At 43.1% G+C, this 21,774-nt stretch overlaps 1 protein-coding gene across 18 annotated transcripts in view; it reads right to left on the bottom strand.

Annotated features, from left to right (window-relative positions):
- The window catches only part of Ptprt (protein tyrosine phosphatase receptor type T), a 1,127,865-nt gene that overhangs the window by 614,297 nt on the left and 491,794 nt on the right, over positions 1-21,774 (bottom strand). For all 18 annotated transcript variants that reach the window (XM_060382888.1, XM_060382893.1, XM_060382885.1 and 15 more), the window contains exon 7: positions 7,108-7,401. In XM_060382888.1, the coding sequence (XP_060238871.1) occupies positions 7,108-7,401 (294 nt within the window). The remainder of the gene's footprint in view (positions 1-7,107; positions 7,402-21,774) is intronic.

Genomic DNA, 21,774 nt, shown 5'->3' with positions numbered 1-21,774 from the left:
TAATAAACAGTTTAAAACAGTGACATTAAACACAAAAGAGCAACAACCACCCTGTCCAGAAGTTATAAAGAGATACTCACCATACCCTCCCAATACCACACTTCTTTCATAGACTATAGGGTGGGGCTTTACCTTACAGCCACCTCTCTCTTAAACCAAGGGAGGAAGGCAGCAATTTTATATGATGGAAGTGGAAAGAGGTCTGAAAGAAGAAGAGTTAGAGTCCTTAGGCCCTAGAGAAGACACTTTTCGGCTCTAGAATTGATGGGAATAAAATCAGACTCCTCCCTTCTTTGAGAATTGCCTCTATGGTTCTATACTCTAGGGGAAGAAGGCAAAATAGGAACACTAGAGAGACAGAGAGAGAGATGAGGTAACCCATCCTTCCCTCTTTCTGAGGAAACAGTGGTCATAATATGTCTTCTGCAGTTGTCTCCAGTTTGAGTTTATGTGGAATCAGAAACAATGTTTCTTGGAGCATGGTGTAGCATGTATGAAGGTTTACCACTGATCTTTGGAATTTGTTGATTGTATTATTTCATTCTGGATGGGATGGGGACTTGATTTTTTTATTGGCTAATGTTGCCATGTTCCCTTAATATTTATGGATCATTTCGCCAAGACTAGAGAAGAGGACAGTAGTGAGGATGAAATTGTATTCATAATAACATTCACTTAGATGGCAGTTCAATGCCCTGAGTGAAATTATGCTACATCTGCTCCCTGCCAAACACACACCATCACATCACAGATGGTTCAGCAAAGCTTACAGTAGTGAAGAAAAGGTCCCAAGGGGCCAGTGAGATATACTTGCCCTATTTTTGAAGACCCTTAAGTATTTTATTTTGTCTTTCTCTCACTCTTCTGATACAGATCTATTTTCTAGAATAAATGCTTTTTTTATGCTGGCCCTAGTATCCTCCTTGAGAAAAGAAACCCCTGAAGATGCTATCTGTAGGGGTTCAGGACTTTCCTCCCTCTCTGTTTTCCTTTATTTTTTTTTCCTTCTGGACTTTCAAGGTCTCACTCCTATGTTCTTTGACCTTCTAGAAGAGAAAGAGGTCTAAATGTTTTGTGTCTCTATCTTGCCTGAGACTCTAGACAGAACTCAGAAAAAGAGCAATCCCCATCCTCCGCACCCCATCCCCACCATCAGGTTCTATCACAGCTACTTACAGAGGACCCAGCACACCTGCACAGCCACAAACATCCCCTCCCCCTACACAGCCATCAGAGGTTTTGCTAACCACAGCACTAGCATAATGCTCTTATGATGGAATCCATCATGCACAAGGAAGAAAATTAGTCCACATTTTAACACCATCTTCCCGGGCCTGAGATTCTCTTCTAAATTATATTCATCAAAGGCTCTCTAGGTTCTCTGCTAGGTACATACCTTACTGCAGTTCTTGGAGGGGGGGGAATGATGTGATATAATCTCCCATAAATGGAAGAAAAGAGGAGGTGCAGGCACAGAGAGGTGAAGTAATACATCTCTGGTCATCCAGCTAGCAAATGTCCTACTTGAAATAAAAACCAGATTCTCTTTGGCTTTAAGGCCCATATCTTTTTCACTAAATTCTAATGACTACTCTCACTTCATTGAGCTCAGCAATTTGAATTCCTCCTTTTTATCCCTCTGGAGAAAAGAGAGAACGAGACACATATCATTTCAAATAGAAACCCATAAATATGTAAATAAAATATAACGCGCAATCGACCCTCAGGTGAAGGGAATAGAAAGAGAGCCCTTCAAATCCGCAGTGGCGCGGGCAACTCTGACCACAGGAAGTGAGTTTCCTCTTGGGGAATTGGAACCTTGCTGGATCACGATGAAGGGGACTCCCAGGCAGTGGGATCTTTGATTTACAGGAACAGGCAATCACGCAGAGGAGGGGAAGTCACTCAGCTCACTGGATGGATTGATAAACCTATAACAGTGATGCGAAGATAGCTACCTGGGGTCTGGCTTGAGCTGGGGCTTGAGAATGGAGGGGAGAGGCCTCAAGGGCAGAGGAGACAACAACTTGCAGTTCTAACTCCCTGTTTTGAGACGAAGAGACATGCCTGAAGAGAGCAAAGCCAAGGTCTACACGTGGGTGTCATGTGGAAGCAGGTCTTGGGTGGCAATGTGACAGTCTTTTCTGTGTGGTGTCAGACGATTCCTTCCAGAAGCCAGCAAGCTAGTGGTGAGGAAGTTAAAACTGACCCCTACAGCAGAGAGGTAGAGCCAAGCTGAGTCAATATGAGGCCTCTTGCTTTTCCCAATTAATGAACTTGGTAACCTTCCTCAGTGCCATTGCCCTCGGGGCTCTTTACAAACTCCAAATAATTAATGCAGGAGGCTGCCTTCTAGTGGTACTTTTTCTCCTTTTGATATAAGGTATTGCTGCATAGCCCAGGCTGCCCTTTAACTGCCATAGCCTCTGATGTGCTGGAATTACAGATATGTCCGTCCCACAATGCCCAACTAACCTATCTGTACTTGCAACATAAAGGGCTTTTCCTGTGTGTGCAGCCAACCTGAGTTCTACAGCAATTAACACTAGGTAGATAAAACAGTAACTGCTCGGGTACTTCTTCAGGGAAATGGTCTCCCAGGACAGTGTGGCCTTCCCTTTAGAGGCAAGGTTCAAAGAGAAGTGTCTATCATACAGCATCTCTAACCTCCCATTGCTACCTACATGTCCTATGTCTGGGAAATGCTAGAGGAAACCCAATGTTCCAGATAAAAAAAAAAAAAAAACATCCCCAAATGCAGACTCCACTGTGAGTACCATGTTCTGAAAATCGAGTTCCCCATGAGATAATGAAGAGCAAGAGAATATGGCCCACTTCCTCGGTGGGTGTTAGTACTGAAAATGAACAGGCCAGTAGTCTTGTCTGTATGTAACAGCACCCAAGAATAACATCCATAACACTATGAACAGCTAGTGATTTGTTTCATTACAGGCGTCTAAAGAACATTTTGAGCCTTTCCAAACACTTTGATATACATCAATGTCTTTGCCCCTCGGCCTTTATCTCAGGGAGGATGATGAATGATTAAAATGAGGTAAAGGAACAAAATGATGAATTAAAAATGAATGAAGCATTTTTAAGAGGAAAGCATGAAGACACAGAGAATTAAACCGATTTTATCAGTGCCAAGCAGGCCCCTACCCTAATGTCCAGGCGAAGCTGGTGAAGTTCTCATGGACAAAGCTCAAATATCTTAAGCTCCAGACTAATATATCCCCATTGCCTGCTATTCAGCTTCCCCTAAATGCATCATATTCACTCCCTTAACCACCTTCAGCATTTCCCATCTCAGAATGTGGTTCTCCCTCTCCTGTCTCAATCACCTATACCATAAGCCTGAGATGTCATCTTAGACCCCCTTCTTCCATACCCCCATTTATAGATCCCTGTGAACCTGTCTATGGTGAAACTAGCTAAAAGTGTGCTCTGAACTCCTTCCTGCCTACTGAACTGGGATGCTCTACAGCCAAACCCTTACTAACTCCACTCTCAAGTGTCAGACTTGACTTCTACTATGTCAAGACTCTATCTGGTCGGTAACTTATCATACCCAGGAGAAGAAGAATACACGCTCACCTCCCCTGCCCTCAATGACTTGGTCGCCCTGATATTTTTTTGAAGCTTCATTGAGCTTAACCATGGCCAAACTTCTGTCCTCGCCTCTCCTGTCCTTTAGAACAGTTTGGCTCACCAAAGAGAATGAGTAAGTGTTTGATATAAAGGACAGATGCAGCCATTCATTTTTAGCTGGTCTCCATAGTTACTACCCAACCCCATACTTGAGAGGACACTTGTGAGTAGAGGAGCCACCCCCAACCCTGGGCTAGAAATTCCGGAAGCAGTGTTCCAGAGCTCCTTTAGAGGCAAGGGACTCAGCTCCAAGCACTTCTACACTCTGTGGCCTTGAGCCAATTACCTGAGTGCTCCTCCTGTCTACCTCTCAGAGCTGACTTAAAGGTCAAGTTACACAATCAGTGGGTCTACTCCCAAAAAGGAAGCCAATGTGCCACGGCTGCCTATGTGTGCATGTGACTCTGTGAGTCAGGACTTCTGGTAGCTAGGCTTCACCCTGGTACCTTCTGATTCACTGGGTGAAGAAAGACTAGGTCTGGGCCTACTTAATTCTTAGTTAATTAAGAGGTTAATTCTTTTGGGTTGCAGTGACACACTACCATGGAGTAGGTTATTTATAAACAACAGAACTTTACTTTTTCCAGTTCTGGGAAAGGCCTGATGCTGGCTCATAGACCTATTTTCTCATTGTGCCCTCCCATTGTGAACAGAGCAAGAGAGAACTCTGGGGTCTCTTTTATAACGGTGTAAAATCTACCTGTAACCTAGTCATTCCAAAGGCTCCATCTCTTGCACCATCACATGGAGACCTAGGTTTCAACCTAAGAATTGAGATAAACAAAAGTGTCTAGTGTCTGGCACTATTGATGCTCACATTTCCCACACTAAGAAACAGAGGCTTCTACAGCCATTGTTGTTTGCTTGCTGACCCTGCGTCACTCCATAAAGCACACTATTTCAATGCCCAAACTTCATGTTTATATCACACCCCTTTTCCCTGTTTCTAGAATCTTTACCAAGTCTGTAAATTCCTCTGGGCAGAAATTATACTTTCCACACTCTGCACTCTCTCATTTTCTGTTTTGCAAAATAATGAGTACATCTCCAGTGTTATTAATAATAGAATAGGGAAAGGGGAGAAAACTCCAAATACCGATGGTAATAAAGAGCATCTACAAATGGATATCAGCCCTGGATTCTCTTAAAAATTAATTATGAAGCAAAGAACATTCTGCCATCAGTGGTGATGGGAAAAAGATTATTTTCTTTATGACACATTTTGTAGAATGTAGGTTACTTGAGATTTAAGTTTAACTTACTTAAACACCAATATTTCTGGAAATATAATACCACAAACAGCATTTCAACTCAAAATTTTTATAGTGATAGTCAGAGCATTGTGTCTGTCACATGTAAAATCCATTATATAGTCGTGGCAACTGTTTGCAATAGGTTATAAATTTTTATTGAGATGATCATCTCACAATTGAATTTCTAACTGCATTATATGATCATGAGCAAATAAGTCCATAGGGGCTTTGAAAGTACTTTGAATATCATTTCTAAAGATCAAAGCCCCTCCAAACCCTTCCATTTACCTTGTGGAAAAAGAGAAGTCTTGTCAACAGGTTCAAATCAATTATTTTTATGGATGACTATTACATTGCAGAGCTGAGGTAAGGTATTGCCTGGCTTAATAATGTACCCTTATGTCCTTTGAAAGCAGTCAGCTTCCTAATCAGGTTTCAGTGAGGAATTTTACCAAAGACCTGTTTAGAAAATGGCCTCCCTGTTCATCATAGCGGTTCAATAACTTTCAAAGGAGTGAGCCCAAGCCATGGAAATGTTAGTGATCCTTGGCTTCTACACTCTCAGGTGCAATGCTGAGGCACTTGAGAGTGGCAGCTGTCAGTTCTGTTCTGACACTCAAATTGGTTCATGAACAACTGGAAACTCAAGTTTATTCCAAAACAATTCATCTATGAGGGAGCAATGTTAGCACAGAGCAAATAGTACGTCTACTCATATGCTATTGTGCTCACCAGAAGAGTTAAGTGAAGTAAAAAACCTAAGGCACACAGAAACACACACACACACACACACACACACACACACGCATGCACACCACACTGGCTCACATGGCCACAAACACCCCTCCAGTATCTGATGGTTCCTTTCCACCTATTTCAGATGGGCTTCTCCTGTTTTCCAGTAACTCACAGGCAGCAACTGCTTACCTGTACTTGTAAAAGCAAATATCAAACTTTTCTTGAGGTGTTTGCTATCTGCATTATAGTGTTTTGCACATTCTGATCCACTTGACATCTAAAACTGTGCTCCCGTGCCCACGTGTCACTAAGGCTGTGAGTAGTGCCCCGAATACTCAGCTGTGCTTCACGTTGTTGTGTTTAAGCATTCTTCATTCCCTCCTCAGAAGTGTCTTTGACTCATTTTCCTTCAGAAACCAGCGCTGGATACTAAGCCCCACAGCAGCACAGCAGCCCTGAGCTCAGTATATCAGTGGCACACACCTCTCTGTCCATTATGATGTAACCAAGGATCCAGGGCTCTGGAGCAGAACCTGGACCACTGGCCAATTCAGAGAGCTTGTATAAAATTAGAAAATACTGATTGTCTCTCTCTTCATGTATGCATGGGACAAAAGTACTTAAAGGGAAAGTATTTGAGGATAAGAAGATAATATGAGTTTTACAAAATGAACATCAGTCTCCTTTAACTGCATGAGTTCCATTCAGAGATCCAATCTTAGCCAACAGGCAAAGCCTCGTGGCCTCAGGGATATAGCTGTGTGCAGACAACCCTCCCAGTCACACCCAAAGCCAGCAGCTCTTAAGCAGAAACATCTGGGAAACAGCCAGAGCCAGAAACCCACAGTTAAAGTAGAATCTAGAGTCCGCCAGAGGGACTGTGCCAAATCAGACTCTTAGGCAGAAAACAGGATCCCCCAGAGGATATGGAGCCATATAGTTCTGAGGAACCAAGGCAATTTCAGAATCAATTCTGAGAAACTGTCAGAGCCAGGAAGCAGTAAAGATGTAGCAGGTAGTAGGATCTCAGAGACAAAACTAGAATCAGGAACCACTAGGGTAATGACCAGATCCAGCGGTCACAAGCCAAACAAACTATGCATATTAGATATACAAACATAACCAGAAGCCTGCAGACATGTGGTCTACATGGGAATTTGAGAGCTACAGTCAGAGGCAGCTTCCCTCAGAGCCACGCAAATGGCACTGGGATTCCTCACAATGACTGAGCCAGTGTCCCATCAGAAATGCTATCTGACGCCATCAGCATCTCCATGAACCAACCGAAGGCAGATGGTTCTTAGAATCACAGCCAGAACTGAGAGTTTTGAATCCAAGCAATCCCTTGACTCTCTTTCTAAAAGGAAGCAGATTTATACCAAAGAAACCAGGAAGGGCTTGTGTCCAAAAGGCAAGAGGAGGGTCAGTGAGCAGAACAGCACAGCATCTGGAGAGATCTCCTTACCGGCACACTTGGTCCTCGTGGTGAGCGGAGGTCCTGGTGGTCCTGTGCCTCCCTCTCCTGGTCGTGTGAGCAACACCCGGATCTCGTACTCCACATCAGGATCCAGATGCCAGAGCTTGTAGTTGGGAGAGTCCACGATATGGGTCTCGGCCCAGGTGCCTGTAGTGGTGCGGTACTCTACCTCCTTCAGAATGATGGGGCCGTCCCCAATAATGGAGTTGGCATTTGGCTTAATCCACAGGTAGGTGGCCCCCACTGCCAGCAGTTCTGGGGGGGCAATGGGTGTGGGAGGCTCTGTAAGAAAGCAAGCAAACAAAGGAATTTCAGCCTTGAGTTGTTTATAAAGTCGAATCTAAGCATATAAGGAAAAGTGGCTAAAATCTCAACAAAACCATAGAAGGCTGTTGAGATGGCTGAGCAGGTAAAGAAGCTTGCTGCCAACCACAGCACATTGAGATGGATTCATAGGATCCACAGGGTGGTAGGAAAGAACTGACTCCTAAAGGCTGTCCCTGACCTCCCCTTGTAGTATGTGACACATCTGTATGTGAGTTAGTGTGTGTGTGTGTGTGTGTGTGTGTGTGTGTGTGTGTGTGTTCCCATTTAGTCTTACTTGTGTGAATGTGTGGCTAGGGATGACTGGTTTGAACTGTTTAACCTACCAGGGAGGGATGGGTCCCCCTATCTCAGCAACCATTGACTGTCTGCCTCTAGTCTTCATTTAGGGGTGGAGCCTTGTGAGATATTTTTTTCCTATCCACGATGGCATATCATCTGGTGTGGTCATTATATGGGTTTTGTTTAAGAGACCATGTTCTTGATATTTCATGGGTGCAGCTCTCTCATATATAAAAGACACTGGCTCACCTCTGATGTCCTCATTCTGTGGCTCTTCCAGCTCCTTGCCTATGATCTACTCTGAGCCTTAGTGGTACAGGTTGTGTTATAGATAGATGTGCCAGTTGGGTTTGGATACCCCATGGTCTGTTCTCTGAATTTTTAAAATACCAGTTACAGGTACGCTAGCTTGTTCTATGTCAACTTGACACAAGCTAGAGTCGTCAGAGAGGAAGGACCCCCTCAATTAAGAAAATGCCTCCATAAAATCAGGCAGCAGGCAAGCCTATAGGGCATTTTCTTAATTAACATTTGCTGTGGGAAGGTCCAGTCGATTGTAGGCAGGGCCAATCCTGGGCTGGTGGACCTGCATTCTATAAGGAAGCAGATAAGCCAATAAACAGCACCTCTTCGTGGCCTCTGCATCAGATCCTGACTCCAGGATTCTTCCCTCCTTGAGTTCCTGTCCTGACTTTTTCACTGCAAGGTAGGAGAATAAGCCAAACAAGCCCTTTCCTCCCCAACTTTGGCCATGGTGTTTCATCACGGCAGAAACCGATCATCTCCATATGCTGCAGAAAGAATTTCCTTTGATAGGGTGTGAGAGCAAAACTTGCCTATGGGCATAATGAAAAGTATGTAGAATATAGTTAAGTGCTATACTGGTCTAGAAGGGTAACCATAACAGATTCTCCTCTAGAGTCCATGATATCACCACCCATGGGTAGCTGGATAGGTTTACAGTACCAGCCAAGAAGTCCTGCCTATGAAGGAGCCTCATGCCCAGTTAGACAGCTGATGGTTAATCCCAAGAAATCACTGATACTATTGCACCACTGGGGACACCTAGGCAGATCGGTCATTGTCATGGTTAGTAGGTAGCTTGGTGAAACCACTGATTGCTTTTCTATTATGGCAGCTTGCATGGAATCTCTGGATGCTGTGAGAGCTATTCCTCAGAAGGATGAGGCTCTCAGCTGGTTCCACCACAGATCCCACACACTACGAGCAGAAGTCCTCTGCAGATGCTGCTCTGAACACAGAAAAGGGTGATGCAACAAGAATTCAGCTTCTCCCTCACCCTGACAGGTTCCTGCCATCAGAGAGTGCCCTTGGCCACCAAGAGCCCAGCAGGAATCAAGGGCCGAAGGAAAGGTTACACCAAGTTACCTGATTATTGATCTATGAGGCACCTTCCTTAGGCAGTATATACTTAACCAGATAGACCCAACCAAATTCCCAGAGCCATAATAGTGAAAGGAAACCCATAACTCCATGCAGGGTTTCCATATGTAGGCCAGGCTAGCTGCACATGCACTATGTACCCAATTTAGGGATTACAGGTATGCATTGCCATACTTTATCAAATGGCTATTTGTTTCTTTTAAGATTTGTTTTCACATTTGTCCTTCTGAATGAGGATTGAGCATATTCCCTAGGGTCTTCTGTGTTGTTTAGCTTCTTTAGGAGTATAGATTTCTGTATGTTTATCCTATATTACATGGTTAATATCCACTTATGAGTGAGTATATACCATGTGTGTCTTTCTGCTTCTGGGTTACCTCACTTGATGATCTTTTTCTAGTTCCCACCATTTGCATGCAAATTTCAGGATTTCCTTGTTTTTAATAACTGAGTAGTATTCCATTGTGTAAATGTGCACAATTTCTGTATCCATTCCTCCATTGAGGGACATCTGGGTTGTTTCCAACTTCTGGCTATTACAAACAGAACTGCTTTGAACATGGTTGAGCAAATCTTGAGGTAGCACTATTCCCAATTTTTTGAGAAAGCACCAATGTGATAGACATTGGAAGCAGGAGAAGACAGGGACCAGGAGAGGTGCTTCCCACAGGCAGAGTCTGAAAGACTCTACTGGTCAAGGTATTTATTGAAGCAGAGACTGAGAATCATAGCCAAACTTTGGGCAGAGTTCAGGGAGTCTGAGAAAAGAAGAGGGAGATAAAAAGAGCTGGAGGAGACAGGAGCTCCAAAAGGAGACCAACAGAGCCATAAAAACTGAGCCCTAGGGTCCCTGAAAAGAATGCTATCCCAACAAGGACAGTGCATGGAGAGGACCTAAAACCCCTGCTCAGATGTAGCCCATACACTGTCTCCAAGTGGGGTGCCTAGTAAGGGGAACATGGACTTTCTCTGGCATGAACTCAGTGGCAGGCTCTCTGATCACCACCCCCTGGAGGGTGCAGCCTTGCCAGGCCACAGAGGAAGACAATACAACCAGTCCTGATGAGACCTGATAGGCTAGGGTCAAATAGAAGGGGAGGAAGACCTCACCTATCAGTGGACTAGGGGAGGGGCATAGAGGGAAGAGGGTGGGGTTGGGAGGAGACAAAGGAGGGGAATACAGTCGCAATACGAATTGAATAAATTGTAATAAATGATAATAATAAAAAAAATTAAGATTTTCTTTTCAGAATTTATTTTATTTTCTGAATTTTTTTACCTGGAGCTGGAGAGATAGCTCAGTAGTTAAGAGCATTTGTCTGCTCTTGAAAAGAAGTTGAGTTCAAGTCCCAGCACCTGCACAGTGGCTCATAGCCATCCATAACCCCAGTTCCAAGGGATCTGACTAACATCCGTGGATACCAGGCACACAAGTGGTACACAAACACACACTCCAGGTTAAACATTTTTACACATAAAATAAAATAAATAAATATTTTTAATTTAAATATTTTATTTAATATTCATACATGCATATTATATTCATGGGACTTGCCCAAGGTCAACCAGAATCCCAGCATGGATGTGGGAGGAGCCCATGAAGTATGACCCATATCTGAGGTATAGGATATCAACTAGGAGAGGGAAGGTCACTGTTTTTCAGGCATGAGGACTCTGAGATCCAAGGCATGGTCCAAAGGTTTTATTTTATTTTTGATTGTGCACAATTGTGTGAGTGTGTACATGTGAGTGCGGGTGCCTGCAGAGTCCAGAAGAGAACATCAGATCTCCTAGGCTTGGAGTCACAAGTAGTTGTGAGCTGCCTGGTGTAGACAAGAACAGGAGGCACTCTTAGTGAATCAACTCTCTCCAGCATCCCCACGCCCACTTTTTTGTTTGTTTTTGTTTTTTAAACAAACTTGATTTGTTTGTTATTTTTATTTGTAAAAAAAAAAAAAAAAAAAAAAAAAAGAGAAGTGGAGCAATAATCACAAAAGGAAGGAAAGAGAAAGCATGTCCTCTCCTAGCAGCCAAAATAACAGCCCTGGACATTTCTGCACATTCTAATCCAGTTCTTATTCACACATTTACATCTTTTCCTCTAGTTTCAATGACGCATAGGCCAGATGTAGATGTGATTTGCTTCCCTTACTTTAACCATACTAATAGTGCCTGTTGCATGCTACAGGGGGGTTACTATCTTTTCTAGGTATTGAATAACTATCAACTTATCATTCTAATTATTCTCCCATTGTTGGACATATGGGTTATTCTAAGTTGAGCTATGGTAAATAATTCTGTCACAGACAGCTCTATGCAAATTATTTCAGGCCTTCTTGTCTGAGTCTGACACTGTTTTATGACCAAAGACCAGAAATGCGGTTATCTGTCAAAGGGAATGAACAAGTCCTTGAATCCTCCAGCAGAATGTAGACGTGACTGGGTGAGAAGCCAGATGCAGATTTCTTTAAGCATGCCTTACTGGGAGAGTCTCTGGCTACACTAATGAGCAAATGAAGGCCTGGGTTTAGAAACTCAGGTGGAGACTTCGGATTAGAGCCTCATTCTGTGTTTTTCTTTTAATTAATTACCTTGCATTAAAGAGTCTCCAGGAGCAGGGTAATTTGCTATAAAACAGGGGTGGACAATACATTCGCAGTGTGACTTGAAGTACATCTTGAGGGACAACTTCAGATTGCCTCTATTATAGCTCGCCATTTGGTCAGAGAAGGGAATTAAGCAGATTAGTCAAGCTAGATGCTTTTCTTTACAAAGCCATGGAGGTTATTATTCAAGACCTTGTTATCTCAAAGGTGTTTGCAAATTGATTTTGGGATAATTTGTTCCAGGTAGAGAAGTTAAGTTGGCAGGCAGATAATTTCTGAACTCATCCTTTGTGCATTTTAAATATATAGGGCCTCCGGTTGCCATTATCAGCCCTCGGGAGCTCCCATCAGTCTCCAATGAGGCCTCAAGGGTGATATTCTGTAGCTCCGTGATGACTCTGCCTAATTCCTTAATATAATTATTCACAGACCGGCTTTGGACAGGATGGAGAGCAACCCCCTCCTGATGCTGTGGGGGCTGAGCAGTGCCTGCATTAAGTTCCTCCATCGACTCTCTGCCATGGTTTACTGCTCTCCTATTTCAGGCATTAGCGGTTTTCAATTTCTGACCACCAGAAAGAAAATACAGTATTAATCTTTCCAAACATTTACTCTCTTTTCACGTATTTCTAATGGTAGGTACATGTACAGTAACAAACATCTTCTTGAGTGTATAAATGTCCCCATCTCAAATGGCTTGCCAGTTCACAGGTTCATGTGCAGTCTAGGCCTTGTGGCTCTTTCTCTCTCTCTGTCTCTCTCTTCTCGAACTTAGACATGTAATTTCACCATAGTGTTTTCTGTTTTAAGTGGCTGAAGGCATTAGACTATTGCTTTTAGTTTTTATTTTGCTTTCTCTTTTCAGTGGCATACTGTTTAAAACTGGTATTATTTAGAAGGCATGTATATAAGTGGTAAAGGGAGAAAGAGGCAGAGATGAGAGAAAGGACCCTCTTGTTAACAAACAATATATCATTTTTGAATGAACAGAAACATTTGCATTAATTCATATCATGAATTCTCTTCTACATCTAAGATGATCTCTCCAGTAGGACCATGGAAGAATTGCACATGGACTTCTAGCCCAGCTTAGATGATAGCCACCTTAAGATCTCAGAGATATCCAGAGAAATAGTGACTCCCAGAGGGCACTATAGATATATTTAAGTGAAATGAGGTAAGTCAGGCATTAGAGCTCATGTCTAGATTCCTGACCTTCCTATTCTATTCCGTACTTTAGACATTTATAGAATTAGCCAGAAGTATCATTAAAGACTGTGTACCAAGAGTTTTTAGCTTTGAGTAACACAGAGACCCAAAAGATCTGATACAAAACTCTAGGTGTTCTTCTGAGAAGTGGACAAAAGTGCATCGCCCAGAGTTCTGTGAGTTTTTTCAGAAATTTACAAATCTTTCTATTATAGCTCATCTTCCTTAGCAGCTGAAGTGGATTTAGAATCACATAGGAGATGAGACATACTCCTGGGAATAGGTTTCTAGAAAGGTTTGGCTGAGGGAAGCCCTACCCTGAATATGAGTGGTCATGCCATGGGCTGGGGTCCTGGGGCTTATTCACAAGTGTGGAGGGAGGGAAGCAGTTAGGAACCAGAATTCATATTCCTCTACTTCCTGAAGGCAGGTGCAATATGAGCATATGACTCATGCTCCCATCACCATGTCGTTCCTGTTCGGATAGACTATAGTCCCTAAAGAAAAAGGCAAAATACACCTGTGTACCCTTCAGTTGTCAGGCATTAGGTCACAACAACAGGATAAATAAATAACAAAATCTTTGAAGGCCATGTGTAAGTCTATGCATTGAAAACAAAGGAAATATAAGAGGATCTACTGACCAACCACATGTCCTTATTGTACACTTCCTTGAGACTCCAGACTATCCGCTGTTGCACGGACAGAGGCTGGGAATGTTACCAAGAAAGGGATTACAATTCAGCAAGTCCAGTTTCTCAGGCTCACAACCTTTGGGTGAAAACAAGCATGCAAAGGTTTCCAGAGAACAATGATGAGTAAATGCCCTGGTCCCATGAAAATGAGGCACCCAGCATCCTCGTATCTAAAGCACAGAGACAAGGGGCAGATCTATGACATAGCACATAGACTACATAGGAACCGTCTACAGATGCATGTTCCCAGGGCGAGGTCAGTTGTTCCATGCATCTAACACAGAGCAGAGTCTAAGCCCCACACTGTGTAAACTGGAGGCAGTGGCCTTTAACCAATAAGCCCAGACTCAAGAGGCATGGTCAGAAGGGTCAGAAGTGTAAGGTCATCTTTAGATACATAACGAGTTCAAGACAAATTTGGAATGCATAAGACCCCACCTTTAAAAAAGGAAAATGTTTTTAAATCCACCTTTGTTCACACAGAGGACTTCACTAGGATCTTGAGACGAGCAACTTGGCAGACAGAAGTTCTCTGTGAGAGAAATCTGTCTACTGCAAACCTGTGCGCCTCACTGCCAGTTAAGGCAGCCTGTACATGGAATCCAGTGGTGAAGATAAACATGGGCACTGGGCCATGGAATTAGAGGGTATCAAAGCTGAGAAAAACAGCAACTACAAACTGTGATGTAGGCCATACTCCAGGAGACAGTCTGTGAAAGGGCCTGTTGATGAGGCAAGGTCTTCCAGGGGCAGTTTAGGGGAGAGGACTATTGGAGTCAAACTTTCCTACTGGTCCCCTAAGTCTGTGTTGCTTGTGCAGAAATCTGCCAGGCCAGCCAAGTCAACAACTAAAACTACATTGTGAAGATTTATTCATTGACTCAAGCACTCATTCCACAAACATTTCTGAGATCCTGGAGTGTTCTACATGTCGATTCAGACAATTAAATAATGGAAACAAGAATATTATTACCTCCAGTGGGCTGACTGCCTGGAAGGGGTCATGAGGAAAACTTCCGGAGCTTGGAAATTTTCTATACCTTGAATAGGGTTATGTAACTGTCCTAGTTTGCTTTCTATTGCTGTAATAAAGACCATGACTAAAAGAAACTTGTGGAGGAAGAAAAAGAAATAAATTCACATTGAAAGTTCCAGACCATCGCTGAGGGGATCAAAGCAAAACCTTAAGACAGGAATCACAAAAGGAAGTGGCTTCCTGACTCGCTCCCAGTGGCTCACTCAGCTTTCTTCTAGAATTCCTTTCTTCTAGAATTCAGGACCACCTGCACAGGGACGGAACCACCACATTGAGCTGCCCTCCCATGCCAATCATTAACCAAGAAAATGCCCCAGAGACATGCCCACAGAGCAATGTGATAGAAGCGTGTTCTCAACTGGGGTCCCTTCTTCCCAGGTGACCCTAGCTTGTGCCAAGTTGACAGAATGTTGACCAGCACAGTGACATTCATCAAAACGGACATTAAAATAACAGCCATCTTTGTACATGGAAATGTTATCTTGAAGCACTACAAAAAAGTTAGGCTGACAAGGTCACTCAGCTGGTCACAGCTCCTGTAGCACATAGCCTGATGACTTGAGTTCAGTCCACAGAATTTGTGCTAAAAGGCCAGACACCTTGTCTCAGCTGTATAATCTGTGAGCTCCTCTCACAAGACAGGAGACAAACACAGGAGAATCACCCGGAGGCTCTTGAGCCAGCTGACCTGGAGGAGGCAGCTCAGCAACACAGGTGGAGGGGGAAACAGACACTTCAAGTTATCCCCTGACTTACACACACACACACACACACACACACACACACATGAATATATTTATAAATCACAAAAATCCCCCCAAAATATTACTTATCCCCTGTCAATCATAGGAAGACATGTTGCTAAATTTACTTGGAATGAATTCCAGGAGGTTTACGATAGAGAAAGCACAGCATTTAAGAGCACAAACTGCTCTTTCTGAGAACCTGAATTCGATGCCCAGCACCCAGACTGGGTAGCTCGCAGTCACCTGTAACTCCAGCTCCAGGAGATCTGGCAACTCTGGGTTCTAAAGGCACCTGCACTCGTGTGCAGAGAACCACGCACAGGCACACACTTATTCATGATTAAAAATTAACAAAATTAATATTTTAAAAGAGGTGAGCCTTCAACCTTGTGCCATTTATCTCCAAGCAATTCTATCCTTACTGTCAGGTCTTGACTCTCTAACGCATTCCCTAGTATTCACTTGTTCAGACCCTGCTCCAGCCAGGAGCTTTTCCACACATAATACAATCAACCCCACTCTGACCCCCCAGCATGCACTATGCAAAAACAAGTGATTGGCATCAGAAAGCATCTCTGCCCACAAAGTTGGGAACCAAATCAAGAGGGAGAAAAACTGGCTGTTAGGGAACTATAGCCTGACTTGAAAAGTGGCATCAGTCCCCTCTGGTTAGACATCAAAGCCTACTTGAGGAAAAGGATGTTGTGAGCCACCCTCAAACCCTGGGCTACAGCTGCCCTCGAGATGCCAAAGCTCTCCTTCAATGTGTAGATGGTGGAATGACCCCTTAATGTAATTCAGCATCGTCCTCAGGCAGCAATCTTCAGACCAATTCTGTCTTTCTTTTCCCTGCTGTGAGCACTTGTAACAGTTTGACTCCCAGAAATTCCTACAGAGAGCAAAAGTGCTTCAAACAGCTGAAGATGGATTGGTGTGTGTGTGTGTGGGTGTGTGTGTGTGTGTGTGTGGTGTGTGTGCGTGTATTGTCTGTTTCGAACAAAAATGTTCTTAAGAAAACTGGATGTCACTAAGATGTGCAGGGAACCTTGATATGTTTCAGATAGGAATAGCATGGCCTCCAGCACATGCTAGTCCCTTCTTTACTCTCTCAGAGACCTCATTTAATTTTGATATACTGGTCAGATGATCTTGGGAATGCCCCACAATAGATCTAACAGCATGTACACATATGTACAGAGGATGACAAGTTGTACTATGATCACTCCCATACCTTTACAAATGGTATTCATGTCAACTGGGCTGGTTTTCTTTGTACTCTTAGCTAAGCCATGTACCCCCTCTGTTTTTCAAATATGCTATAAAACTACCTCATTGCGTGGAACACTGAGGTATCTGCAAAGATGTTCAATGTCACTGTAGTAATTGGACAGTGTCCGGAGCAAGAAAGAGAGAGAGAATGAGAATATGCATGCAAGCATGCAGGCATGCAAGCATGAATGAATGAACGGATATTATTGGCTTCCTTTTTCTTGTTTTCCCATATGGGTCCAAAGCCAATATGGATGGTGTCACTCACATTCGTTGTATATTTCCCTCTGTAGTTAAACTTCCCTTAAAGTGTAAAAATGCCCACAAAAATGCATGCAGAGGCGTGTGTTACTAATGTCTTAAACATCTCTTGAACCTATCAAATCAGCACAGGGTCAAAGTTGAATAAGTATTTGATGTCTTAGCTGGGTTCGGTGTTCGGTAACACACACACACACACACACACATCAGTATGTGGAAGGCTGAGGCAGGAGCATAGTGGGTTCCAGGCTGCTGTGAATTATGTAGTGTAAACCTGTCTACAACCAGTTCAAAAGTGAAGGCTTAAATATTTAAGATCTTATTTAAGTGTGTAGAAAAGTATTTAATAATTTCTCTTAAAAGAAAAACATTGATATGGTGACAAGGAGAAGCAGACATCTGGAGGAATGTTACAAAGAATCGTGTGTGGATATCTGTCTAAGGAGAAGAAGAATTTGGAGAAGAACAAGGAGAGGGCGGAAACCTGATATAAGGGTTTGTACCTAACCTTTTTTTAACTTGTTATGCTGTGTTTAGTTGATATTTCTGGGAGGTCTGCCCTTTCCTAAAGGGAAAGAGAGGAGCAGTGGATTTGGGAGAGAGGAGGATGAGAGGAGGGTACTGGGAAGAGTGAAGGGAGAGAAAAGTGCAGTCAGGATGTAATGCATGAAAGAAGAATATACATCATTAAAAAAAACTGGAAAGAAACAATATTCAAAAACATAGATACAAACAACTTTAAAACAAAGTCCCAGGTTTTCGGACTGTGAAGAACATAGATCCAAACAAAGGCAATCATAAGGCTGGAGCTTAGGCTCACATAGGAATAACTTTAAGATATATGACTAAAGAAAAATCCCAAAGATCTAGAAAAACCACAGTTAGCTACCAAAACAAAACAGAAACGGCTTTAAAAAAAATGTCAATCATCACACTGGATCCTTTCAATTTGAAACCCTGGGATATGGGGAAGATGGCAATGATATTAATGACTCAAGTGACAGCAGTAAGAGCTTACTCCGAGTGGACATTCGTAGACACCTGTCAGTGTACTTAGGATGCTCAAATGCTAATTGGTTTCATTATCATAGCAACTCTATGGAGAACAACTGGGAAGATCCACTATTGTTGTTGTTGCATTATTTTTCTGAAAAGAAGAGTTATCAAGATGAATGTCAAATAATTAGTCATTCAAAGAACCAAGACTGGGACCTAACCACCTTGCTAAGAGGCCTCCCTCTCAAGTATTAATATAAGGGTAGCATTATCGCACACAGATGGAAGAGGAGTGTTCCTCATTACTAACACACTGAGAGAGGAGTTCTCCTCAGAAATGTGTCCAGAATGCCACAGCCAGAGGAGATGTTCTGTTCGCACATCCAAAAGAACAGCACTCTCAAACATAGGAAAAGCACCACCCACTGTCTTCCTTAGGGAAAAAGTGGCTTGACAGTTTACACCAATGCACCTTGGGATGATCAATATCATAGCTTCTAGGACGAGGAGTTTCAACCAGTCCCCAGGAGAAGGACAGCCCCTACAAGACCTTGCTCTCTAAGATAAGAGCCTAGAAAACAAGATTAAACCGAACATCCCTTCCTCGGTGCTCAGAGACTGTTGCAGAAGAGAAGCGAGGGTAAGGGAGGACCAGAAGCAAACGGTGTCTTCTGGACAAGACAGGATGGCCGCACTTATGCACTTACAGCAGCTGTGGCTGCCTACACAGGATCAAGCCAGTCAGCATCCCAGCGTGCAACAGTAAGGGGTTTTTCAGTCCACAGCCCTCACTGAGAAGCTATGGGCAGGTGAGAGCTTCTGAGGCAAGGAAGTCAGCTTTCTTTCTGGGTGTGGCTCCTGATAGGTCAACCACACTCCAGAGGATGCTCCCAAATCCATGAGTATGTGGGTAGCACCAACTGGAGCTGAAGGCTTATTTTAAAGAGGGAAAGGGGGAGAGAAAAATGAAATTGTGGGGTAGGGATCCAGGGATGGCCTGGGAGGAGTTAGGGGTGAGTAATCAAAATACACTGTATAAAATTCTCAAAGGATTATTTTTAAAAAGAGAGAAAACTACCTTAGGGCAGCCTAGACCTAACCAAGCCCACACTGTCAGGGGAGCCCTTCCTTTCAGTCATGTTTAGCTAATGCTTGTAATTAGTCATTTTGTGATAAAAGGTTAACCTTTTCATTACATGCCACAAATACTTTAGGAAAGGTCTCTCTCAGACAGACATTTGTGGGTATAAAATTCTACTTTAACTAATTCAGACAAGAAAACAAAGTCCCATCTACTTAAGCCTATTAAAACACCGGATAGCTGGTCATTGGAAGTGCTTGCTTTCAATCCCAGCAGTACCGGGGAGGCAGTAACAGGGGGATTGCTGCAAGTTTGAGGCTAGACATGCTGAGTTTTAAGCCATACTTGTCAACAGAACTAGGACTCTGTCTCAAGAAAACACAAAAGCAAACCAAACACCTAGCCACAAACACAGACAAGTTGATGTTCAATGTTCTCTTTTTATGGCTGTAAGGAAATAGGTAAGTTCCCTATGCCTCGCCACCCTCTCTCTGGGCGTATGTTTTCTAATAAACCTGCATTGGCTGGTTATTGTGAAGACGCAAGTATAAACACAGATTTCCCTATCTCATGCTTTCACATACAGTGTGTCCTTTTGCTGTGATTCATCCCCTCCCATCTGCCCAGACATCTAGGTACCAGAAAACAAGAGGCACAGCAGCATCATTCATCTTGCTGGTTTCCCACCAATAGCAGTGAGGGATATGGCCATTCCTGATACTGTCCAAAGGCCTCTGCTGTGAGGTGAGACTTGACTTTCAAATAGTCTTATTAAAAAAAAAAACACCTAAAATGTAATTTTTCTCCTTACAGTTATCTAAGCAACGAGACAGAAGTATTCTCACTATATAGATGTCAAGACTCTGATTTTCCTAAAATGTAAACTTGTCCATATCACACAGGTAGTAACCAGAAGAGAGCTCTGATTCTCCAAATCAAGGCTCCCTCTCCAGTACTGAACTGTCTCTCTCAGTGTACTGTGCAAACATCCTTCTATTTCAGATCCACAGGCTGTGAAGAAGATAAGATGGGTGTGCTCGTAGGACTTTCTGTGCATACAGCACCAGGCGAAGGGCGTTAAAGCTTTTGCAGCCAGATGGTGTCATCATCCCCACTTTATAAGTGAAACAAACAAACCCACCAGCAAAACTAAGGCTTAAGAAGATTTGCTCATCATACTTACAAGAAAGAACCAGGATTCAGTCCAAGAAAGATTACAGACAAGTCTATCGGTATACTCACTGTTGAGAAAGGTCATGTGATGCTACCCAGGGTTCAGAAGGTGGTGAAGAAGAGAAGTCAGATCTAAAACTACCCCACACCATGTTAGCAGTCAACAGTTACGAAGTGGAGAATGTAGAAGGTTCATAGGAAGCCATTGTTTCACCTGCCCGAGACAGGGGGCCCCAATATGTGCCTATAACTCAGCTTAAAGATGTCTAGGGATAAGAAGTACATTGTCTATTGACCATACAAGTGGTCAAGCCTTTAAAAGGTTTATTTTAATTAATTATGTGCATGCATGAGCACACATGTGTGTGAGCATGTGTCTATGTGTGTGTCTATGTGCCTGTGAGTGTGGGTGTCCATAGAATTCATAAGCATCTGATCCCCCTGGAGCTACCTGATGTGAGTGCTGGGGACTGAAATTGGATCCTCTGCAAAAGCAGTATATGTGTTTAACCAGTGAGCCATCTCCCCAGACTCTATAGTCTTTCTACTGAGAAAGCACACACCTGGCCTCTAAGAAGACAATTCTCTCTAGCTTTCTAGATTCATTAAGGTTCATTAAGCTACCCTTACCATCTTAACACACAATGTTGATACAGAAATAGCAGGAGACGTATTTTTTTGCTTGTACTCTTTTCTCTCCTAGGTCTCTTTCCCCTTCCTCCAGCTAACTCACATTTTCTTGTCCTTGAAATTTTAGCTCTTCTGTAGAGGGTCTTCCTGGATACTCTCGGATACTCTCATCCTTATACTTTGTTCTCTGTGCTTTCTGGTATCTTAGCCCAGGTTGTAAGAGGCAGAGACTGAGACAAGGTTTCTGCAGAAGCAAGAGATTAGAGAGGAATTCTCAGGACACAGGGTATGGGAAGCAATGGTGCTAGATAAGGATGTGATTTTGATTTCAGGCTAGCTTCAGGCTAACCTCACAGGAGCTCTTAACATGAGCTATACCAGTTTTAGGCAAAGGCACCAAAACTACATGATATTAATTAGTCAGTCTCCCTGGATGCAGAGGTATTGCTACCTCTCTCCCCTCCTCAGCAATGCCGCTCTCATACAGCTAACGGCACTTAAGCAGAGACAGGGACTATTAGTCTCCTAGCACTCCTGAAACAATATGGCACAAGGTAGGCAGCTGAAAACAACTGTCATTTATCAATCTGCATTTCCAAAAGCTAGACGCGTGACGTCAGGTTGTCAACAGGACTGTTTCCCTTTGACCCCCTCAAGGGGAGACTCCTTGCTTACCTCTCCAAGCCTCTCGTGGTGTATCAATAATCCTTGGACTTCTGTAGTTTGTGCATGTATCTCAGCTCCCTCAGCCCTGTCTTCATATGATGTTCATATGTGGCTGGAACTTTTACCCAACATTTTCCTCTTCGTATAAAAACATAGTTCATATTAGATTAATGTCTGTCATGGTTAGGGTTTCTATTGCTGTGATAAAACACCACGGCCAAAAACATCTTGGGAAGAAAGACTTTATTTTGCGTGCACATCCATATCACAGTCTATC

This window comes from Meriones unguiculatus, chromosome 4, assembly GCF_030254825.1.
Source record: "Meriones unguiculatus strain TT.TT164.6M chromosome 4, Bangor_MerUng_6.1, whole genome shotgun sequence".
Taxonomy (NCBI): Eukaryota; Metazoa; Chordata; class Mammalia; order Rodentia; family Muridae; genus Meriones; species Meriones unguiculatus.
Note: the sequence above shows the minus strand (reverse complement) of the source record. Positions and strands in the feature narration are given on the sequence as shown.